This window comes from Zingiber officinale, chromosome 3B, assembly GCF_018446385.1.
Source record: "Zingiber officinale cultivar Zhangliang chromosome 3B, Zo_v1.1, whole genome shotgun sequence".
Classification (NCBI taxonomy): Eukaryota; Viridiplantae; Streptophyta; class Magnoliopsida; order Zingiberales; family Zingiberaceae; genus Zingiber; species Zingiber officinale.
The window spans coordinates 42617769-42627511 of record NC_055991.1 but is presented as its reverse complement, the minus strand read 5'-3'; the positions used below and the strand labels follow the sequence as shown (position 1 = coordinate 42627511).

General features: G+C 33.5%; 1 protein-coding gene across 1 annotated transcript; it reads left to right on the top strand.

The window, feature by feature from the left end:
- The first annotated feature begins 798 nt into the window (after positions 1-798).
- LOC122054841 lies at positions 799-8163 on the top strand. The gene is made up of 4 exons (XM_042616267.1): positions 799-811; positions 866-940; positions 1352-1455; positions 7993-8163. The coding sequence occupies exons 1-4, from the start codon at positions 799-801 to the stop codon at positions 8161-8163; spliced, it is 363 nt and encodes a 120-aa protein (XP_042472201.1).
- The last annotated feature ends 1580 nt before the right edge of the window (positions 8164-9743 follow it).

Below are 9743 nucleotides of genomic sequence, written 5' to 3'. Positions count from 1 at the left end.
TTGTATTTTTTATATGCATTTTCGTTTCATTTATTAAGTGTTTGTCTAACTCAAATCGAAAGAACGAGAAGAGTATATTCTTAATTTCAGGATAATTCATCATCCTCTTGTCGGTCACATTGGGACCAACAGTAATGATTTTTATGGACTAGAGGTGCCTCGGACGTTCAGTTGAGTTCTGCTACAAAAAGGACTAGAGTCACCTCCGATGGACTGAAGGCGCCTAAGATAAATAGTAACTGAGGCACCTCTAGCTGATCTGAGGTGCCTCCCATGAACAATAGCCATTAGCCTACTGTTGTGATGATGATAATATTTTATCCACTTGGAGGTGCCCTGGATGGTTTTGGAGGCACCTCTAAGCCACATTAGCAAATAGTAACCTTTTATAAAGCTAGGAGTTCAACACACACCTTGTACTCATTTCTGTATTTCATTTTCTGAGCTTCTAATTGTTGCAAGGGGGTTTTCTGCCTTTGACATTGTTGAAGGAGTTCTTTAGTGCTTTTACTTGTATTGGATTAACGACCATCTAGGTTGTAACCAAATAACCCTTTGTCTCTTACTTTATTCTTTTAGTAGTTATTTTTAATTAATTGTGTCCTTGCTAAGTAAGTAGCAAGATAAGTTATATTTTAAATTGTAGGCCATTCACCCCCTCTAGCGATATATTCCGTTCCAACAAGTGGTATCAAAGTTCAACCATTTTAAAAGAACTAACCGGTGAATAAAGCAATAAGAAGATGGTCAGACTATATATTTACCTACCAAAGTTGAGGGGGAGTTCACCCTTTGGAAATGCCAAATGGAGGTATTCTTTAAAACTGATTTGACAACATTCTAACACTTAAATATGATTTTGTAGAACCGAAAGATTACAATAGAGAACAAAATGAAGAGCATCTCTGGAACAAGGAGCATATTGATTTCGTGGCTAATGGTAAAATAGAATTCCACTTGAGTATACTATTGCATCAAGAAGTCAATCAAATCAGTACCTACGAATCCATGAAAGAACTCTAGGAGAAGTTCCTAGAGCTCCATGAAGGAACCTCAGAAGCTAACCTAGCGAGACAAGACCTGCTCCAAAATCAACTAACAAACATTTGGATGAAAACATGGGAAACAATAGCTCAACTACATGCAAAGATCAAGGAGCTAATCATCGGACTCATGAATCTTGGAGAAACGGTAACAAATCAGGATTCAATTAGATATGCTTTGAATTCTTTTCCAAGAACTCAAGAATGGACCTCGATTGTAGACTCGTATTACACTTCAAAAGACCTTGAGATAAGTAGTCTAGAAGAATTATTCTCTACTTTCGAATTACATGAGTCTAGATGTGCAGGTTCAAGAAATGAAGAAAGGTCTTATCAGAACCTCACACTAAAAGCCAAGAAGATTGAGCCAGATTCAGAATCATCGTTTGACGAAAATGAAGAAGTGTACATGGTAAGGAAATTTAAAAAGTTGTTTAAATCTAACAATTTTGATAAGTCACAGGCCAAAAAGGTTCTAAGAAACAAAAGATAAATAAGGGTCTACAACTACGAAGAAGAAGGATATATCAAAGATAGCTGTCCCAGATTGAAGAACAAAGTAAAAGCAAAGGACAAAGAAATGTCAAAAAGTGTGAGATTGTCAATACTCCCCTCTAACCGGTCCAACCCGTTCCAATAGGGAAGACATGACATATCAACAAGAGGAAATTGTGAATACATTTTAAATCGAAGAATATATTATTCAAACGCTACGAGATCCCAATGGAGTAGTGATAAATGTGGATATAAGTGAAATTTATGAGAATGATGATGAAACATATGATGATGAAACAAATGATGATGATGAGTATAAGAATGAGAACGATGACTTTACTTTATGATGATGGGTAAGTTTTGTTATCAGACATTCACACAAAAATATGATATTTCATTTTCATATATGATAATGTTTTATTTACGAGTAAATTTAGCTTTAATCTACTAAATTACAAAACTCGTAGATTAATTAATTGTTTATACACTGTCTCATTCTTAAATTTATATATTATATCTATTAATTGTTGTACTTTTTCCTATAGGTCATTAGATGTGATATCTACGATTTTATTTTTCCCACACTCTGATATGCTATTAAATATGGTAAGTTTTTCATATTCTTTATTATGGATCAAAATTTTAATTACTTTATCCTAACAATTTTGGTTGACAATCTCAATGTGGTGGGCATAAATGGAGTACTCTAGGCTAATTTGCTTCATCACCTAGCCTTGGACCTACGTCCCTCCATTCAGATGTAGGACCTTCCCATGCACCTTCCTATTCACTGTTGCAGTACAATCGCCAATACAGGAGCATGTTCCTTTCACCAGAAACTCAGCCATTGAGATTACAGACACTTGAGACTTTCTAGTCATGCTAGAAGATTCATAAGTACAATGTTAATATTTTATTTTTTCAACTATCTTAATTATTTAACATTATTTATTTTTAACTTTATAGTAGGTTTGTAAATTCTATATGGGTTATTTACAATATTAATAGACTCATGAATAACCATTGGGAAGGTGCTTTAATGATATATACAAGCACTCCAGCACCAATCAAAGAGATATGGTGGAACAAATTTAAGGTATATCCCCTTCAGTTTATATTTCAAATTAAAGTGAATATATAATCAATTATTTTTTCCATTTTAGTGAGCATTCAATTGAGAATTGAGTCAAGAGGTGGAAATAAAAAGAATTTTTAAGAAAAAAAAATATGAGGATCACATCCGGCATGTACTTAATCATGCAAAGACTAGGAAGTAAAAGCCACCCTGCATCACCGATGAAAATTGGACCAAGATCTCTAATTTTTGGACAACCGAGGAGAGCAAATAAAAGAGTCAACATAATAGGTTAAATCAAGCTTATAATTATGGAGACTCATCTGCGACATATGCGGGAGGCTCTATCAATATCGATGAACATACACATAGATTGATAATTTATTAACTCTCCTAATTTTTTAATCTATTTAAGATAATTTTATAATTTCTAACAATATTTTTTTAGATCAAGAAAATGGGGAAGGAACCCGTGTTTATAGATACATTCACCTATACATAAAAAAACAAGACTTGGAGGGGAGATAGAGCTAAAGTAATTAAAGTTTCGATTAATCTTTGTTCTTAATTTATAACTTAGATTCTATTAGTTATGTACCTGCTCTCTCTTTATATATGCATTTCCATTATATCTAATTAAGATTATATGCATTTTAAAATATTATTATTATTATTTTATAGATAAATATGATGAGCTAGAGTTAGCATTGAAAAATTCATAAGCTAGTGATTAATCTAGTGGATCTGAGCTCTCTGTTAGTAATAATATGAGTTTATATTGGAAATGAATTCTTTGAGTATAACCCAAAGAATTGCTAGTGCTTCCACCCTATTAGTAGTAATGATACAAATAAATAACTTGACTAAAGAGGTTAGCAATTTGAAAGAGATAATATTACAAAGAGATGAGAAAAATGCACCGACAACAGGACCTCATAATGCGACATCTTCATTTGGGCTTCGCTCCAAGTCATATTCCTCTCGATTTTAATGATGATGGGGACGACGACAATGATGATGATAGTGGTTATGGTTCTTCGTGATTTTATTATGTATGCTTGTTATTTGTCTCAAAATTAGTGTTTTTGAACATTAGTGAATCCTTCATTTTTGTATTTTTTATTAATGCTATTAATTTGTTTCGAACAGGGTTGGTGAGGCCAATGACAGGTTGAAGAAAGTAAGTCTTTATGTATTAAGTTTTAAATTAATTTGTAGAATTTTTTTAAATGAAAAATGATACTTTTTGTTTATTTTTTTATACAGGAAAAGAAGAAGAATGAAAGGAGATCAAGGTAATGTCTATAAGTAAGACTATGACTTCTATTTTTATATCTTTTCATTGTTTTGAGACTGTTTGATGACTTTTTGGATGTGAATAAGATTGATTGGAATGTTTGATGTTTTTGGATCTAATGACCTGTATATATTGATATATTGACTTTTTTGATTTGTTTTCTCATTTTGGATATGATAGTTTGACTTGTATGGATTGTAAATTTTGGTTTGGATGTTGAAGATGATTTGTTGGAATGTTTGTGTATGTATAAACAGGTTTGAATTTTGTATACACGATAAAATGCAAAAAAGGACATGTTCTGGGAAAAAATTCTATGTTTTGTGACAAATTTGGGGATGAAAAATTATCATCGTCAACTTATCATAATCCACTATGTATCGCAAATACGCGACGAATCCCATTTTCATCGTAGATTTGAAGATGAATCCCATTTTCATTGCAACTATGCGACAAAAATGTGATTCATTGCAAATCATAGATTTGGCAACGAATTCATTTTCATTACCAATTCTATGATGAAAATGTATTCGTCGTAGATTTGGCGATAAATCTTTTTCGTTGTAAATTTATGACGAAAGTGGGATTTGTCACCAAATCTGCCACAAAAACACAATTTCATCCCCAAATCTAGTTTGCAAATTATAAAATGAATTTTATTTTCGTTCCAATTTTACAACGAATTTGGTGATGAAAATAAAATTTATCGTAGAATTTGCAATGATTTTATATGTTTTCGTCGTAGAGTTTGGTGACGAGTTATTTGCAATGAAAAATTATTCATTGCAAAGTTCATCATAAACTTTTTTGAGACGATTTTTTTTTTTAATTTATCACAAATGGTCAATTTTTTGTGTAGTGTCATTTGACTAGGTTAACCTTGAAGAGTCCCCATAAAATATATTGTCAGACAAACATCAAAATTTTAGAGGTCGATTACATCATTTATACCTTGTCCAAATTGATCATAAATAAGCACCATATTGTACCCTATTCCTAGTGCGATATACTAGATTTTCTTTAAATAAAAAAATTATATTATATTTTTTTATCAATTTCATTTAGTTTGATTTTTTGTTATTACTTTAATAAATAAATTCTAATAGTGTTTTAATTTTCTTGGTGCCAATCTTATATTTTCCTCGACAATAGTTGATTAGCACTAGTTGTTATTTATAGTTTGTTGGACTATGATAAAATTTTCCATTGTTGATTGAAAAACCAATACTAGTTGTACAAATTGAATCACTTGCTCAAACGAAATATATATGTTGATATTAGCATGAAAATTGTACAGAGTAATGATTATTATAGAATATCTAATGATACAGTAAATTTTCTTATTGTACATATTAATTCAAATTTCATCTTCACATCTGCATTACATACATTTATACCATTCACCTCTATTTTATTTGGTCAGAGGAAGATTCATTACAATTATTGTTTATTTAACCTTTGACTTATTCAAATACCAGCACAATTTTTGAATTGGAGGGTATGATAATTTATTGGGAGAAATTTAACCATTCATCTTTATAAATTGATTTTGTTATAGGTTTTACAGAATCATACGTTACTATCTTTGAGCCATATAATTTTAATAAAGCCATGTACATCATTCTTATTTTGCAACAAATTCAAATATTTATTTACTTGTTAGAAAGCATGTTTGCATCTTTTATGTTTATTTACTGGTTAGAAAGCATATTTTGGTTAATAAGATGCAGGAAAAAGTAAATACAAAATTTGAATCTTAGCGAGGGATAATGAAAATAAAATTATAGGTTCAGTAGATTAAAGATAAAATATATAAAATTTAAGTTTAGTAATAATAAATATAGCAAGTTGATGGTATAATGAGTTTCCAATTCATGCGATGGTTTCCTTCAGCCCCCGTGTCTCCTGGTCAATGGTCGTACTGAGTTATTAGTCAAAGTCAAGGTGAGTCAGGCATGATCCAAAAATGACAGGATATATCTCAGATGAGACTCAGGTTTGATCAGACTGACTTGAACGTCGACATCTACCCTTGCTTAGCCACATGTCCCGATACCATCTTTCAGTTTCAACTTCAATGGCCTACATCATCTCTCACTATAAAAAAAAAATATCCGTATAGGAGCGGTTGTTTAGGAGCAGTTTTAATACCACTCTTGAAAATCGACCAACTAAATTAGTTTGACTAAACCATTTCTATTACCTGACCTTTTAGGAACAATTATGAAACCACTCTTATTGCATAGCCTTAGTATCAATTCGAAAAAACTGCTACTATAAACCACTCTTAATGACGCAACTATTAGAAACAATATTAAAATTGTTGATATTAGCTACTTTTAGTAGCAGTTTTGAGTAAAACGTTGTTACTAATTATTTCTATTGCTCCAACTTTTAGGAGCAATCTTCAAACCGCTCATATTGGATTCTTGGAACAGAATCTTGTGTAAAGTGTGACTATAGACCACTTCTATTGCTCTAGTGGTTTAGAATTGGTTTTTAAACTGTATCTATTACATAATTTTAGTGTCGATTTGCATAAATCGTTGATATAAACCACTCTTATTGATAAACTTTTAGAAACAATATTGAAACTGACAATTTTGGATAGTTTTGGTAACCATTCGTGTCAAACATTGCTACTAACTATTTCTATTAAAATAACTTCTAAGAGCAGTTTACAAACCGCTCACATACATCCAGATGCCCCGTACACTCAATTGGGCACTAGAGTCGGGCATGGGAGTTAGGCAGAATAAAATTACTCTCTTAAACTACCTATATTTCTTATAACAATATCCTAAAATATTTATTTCTTTATTCAATAGAATCACCTTAAGCATGTGATCGTTGATGACTTAAAATTTTTATGATATTTATTTATAGGATAAAAATCAAATTTAAATAAATTTTTTAATAAAACTTATAAAAAATAAGAAAAATTTAAATTTGATTTTTTATTTTTCAAATTTTAATTTTAATTTTTTTAATAAGAGTATTTATATAAAAAATTTGTCCATGCACCTATTTGAAAATGGTACAAATTATTTAATATTTAATATAGTTTTATACATTTATATTATTTTTCTTTTAATCAAATTAAATTAATCATATATGACTAAAAATATTATTTTAATATATAAAGCGCAATACAAACAAAAAAAAAGGGGGTGTTTTTCTTAAAATTTAAAAAATATTATATAATCATTTAATTTTTTATTGGTGGTTTTATGTTCTTTTCAATTTTCACAGAGATGGAAAAAATATTTTCTCAAAATTAATTAAGATTACACCGTGTTTAAAATTTATTTAATTTTATAATATTTTTTATTTGTACATTATATATTATAGGAAACATATAATTTTAATTGCATGTCAGTTTAGAATTGGAATTATCATAGGTTGATTGATTTTAATACTAAATTTTAATTAATTAAAACCTAAGTTTTAATTAACTCTACATCTATTCTGCTAGTTATTCTACCGCGCAATGCCCTGCCAAGCAACTACGTCGTTGCCTTTTCCTTTCTTCCATTCTTCCTCTCCTTCATGTACTCATCGACATTATCCTATCGAAGCCACCACGCAATCATGTCCTGCTACTGGCAGCCACTTGCTCGTCGACATATGACAGGTTGAGGCTCACCACTCGACATATGCCTTTAAAATTATATTTTTTTTAATGGGAAGGAGGGCTATTAAATTGTAATAGTTAAAATATCTCAATATTAATAAGGATCAAAATCAATTTACTCCTTATGATTTTTAAGGATCTAACACTCTATCTACGTGGCAATCATGTATTGGATAAAACAAGTGTCATGGATTGATTATGATTTTGATATTATTTATCATTGGATTAGAGTCAATCCAATGGTTGAATATTGCATCGCTCAAATTAGAAATGCCCTTTCTTTCCTATTTAAATGTACACATCTTTTCATGGCACACCCCTTTCTTCCTACTTAAATGCACACCCCTTTGCATTAAACATCCCTTTTCATCGCATCCAACCCTAATCTCGCATTCTTCTACTGATGCATGCCCCTTTTCATCGCATCTAATCTTGCATTCTTCTACAGATGCACAATGGTGTTTCAGATGAAGCAGATGGTGCGAAGTCTACTGGCGACAAGACGCCTAGGAAGTCATATCCTGCGACTAGCGGCGTAATGAAGCCACACCGCTTCTTTCCAGGCACGGTGGTGTTGAGGGAGAGATCCAAAAGTACCATAATAGCACAGAGTGGTTGATCTGAAAGTTACCGTTCCGGCACCTAGTGCGTGAGATCATGTAGGACTTCAAGAGCAGATAAAGCAGATGCTATAATTCCAACCACCCCATGAAGCTGAACATCGACAACTCCCTGCACCAGCCATGCATCCATGCCACAACTTGTAAGACCTCACTGGTGAGCCTTGCTTTCTCCTTCAATTTTTAACTCAATCACTAGCAATTAATCTTGCTGAAACTACGACTCCACTACTCTATCCCGTGAGGGGGAAAAGATCCACCATGTACTTGTCGGGCCGAGATTGGTAATGCAAGTGATGACATACATGACGTTGCAATGGCCGAGGATGAGCTCTTTGATGACCTCTCTGATGACGACATGCAAGCAGGGGAGAAGGAGGTGGCTGAACACGGAATATGTGAGGGCACTGGAGAGGAGCTTCGAGCTATAGGGAAACAAACTGGAGTTAAAGAGGAAACTGTAGTTGGCTGCCGCACTTGGGCTGCATCTAAGGCAGGTGACCATTTGGTTCTAGAATGGGAGGGCTGCATCTCTGAAGAATATACAATTAAATTTTCTTCTTTAATGAATTGAAAATTGATTTTACACCTATTGGGCTCTAGTTGAAAATTATTTATACATCTAATGGGTTTTAGAGCTAGAGTGGTTTGAATTGTTTCTAAATTTGAACTTTAACAATGTTTTGAAGTACTCTTATACTCGTGACATTTATGTGTGGTTTGAAATTACTCTTAAATTTCAAGAATCAACAATGTTTCGAAAGCGTTCTTTAACCATGTTTGAAGTGCTCTTATACCCATGATATTTAAGAGTGGTTTGAACTCACTCCTACATTTTTAGCATCAAAATTGCTTTTATATATATGGCATATAGGACAGTTTAAAATTATTCTTATATATAACGTGTTCTAGAACGGTTTGAACTGTTCCTAAATTTCAAACTTTAATAGCATTTTGATGTGCTCCTATACCTGTATTTAGGAGCAGTTTAAAATTGCTCCTTAATGTCTAGTAATCCGACGGTTAGAACAGGGGACCCCCATTCTGAGGGGTCAATGCCACGTGGGAGTCAAAGGGCCAGGTGGCCGACCGGAGAAGGATGGGTCGACCTCCCGGCCGACCGACCGGTGAGTAACCGATGGCAAAAGGCGCCCTGACAGAAGTCGGGGTTCCGGTGCTCAATTGAACAGTAGCAAAGAGCCGAGCGGAAGGCCGAAGACAAGGTGGCATACTGCTAGCAGTCCCCACAGCACCTTACCGAGGATCTATCCAGCATATCGATGCAAACGGCAGACCGGACGTGATGTGAGTGCCGTCTGGCCGGCGCGTAAGATGAGGGCCGGACGGGCGGACTCCCTGTCCAGCCGGCCGGCCGGACGCCCCGGCTTGTGGTGGGTAGAGAAGGACAAGAACATCTTATGACAGCTGTCAAGTCCTATGGCTAGACCATACTCCAAGTCTGACAACGAGGTGTTCTGTTGTCCCATCGAAGGCGTGCTTGGACTGTAGCGGTATGGCGTCAGGTAAGCTCTCTGACAGACACATACCGAAATATGGGTTGCGGACACGTATGTGCCTC

Bases quoted from the DNA above. Each gene is read 5' to 3' on its own strand.
- LOC122054841 (XM_042616267.1), top strand. The intron at 941-1,351 runs GTAAAATAGAAT...CTAGATGTGCAG, and splicing joins TATTGATTTCGTGGCTAATG to GTTCAAGAAATGAAGAAAGG. The intron at 1,456-7,992 runs GTAAGGAAATTT...ATTCTTCTACAG, and splicing joins AAAATGAAGAAGTGTACATG to ATGCACAATGGTGTTTCAGA.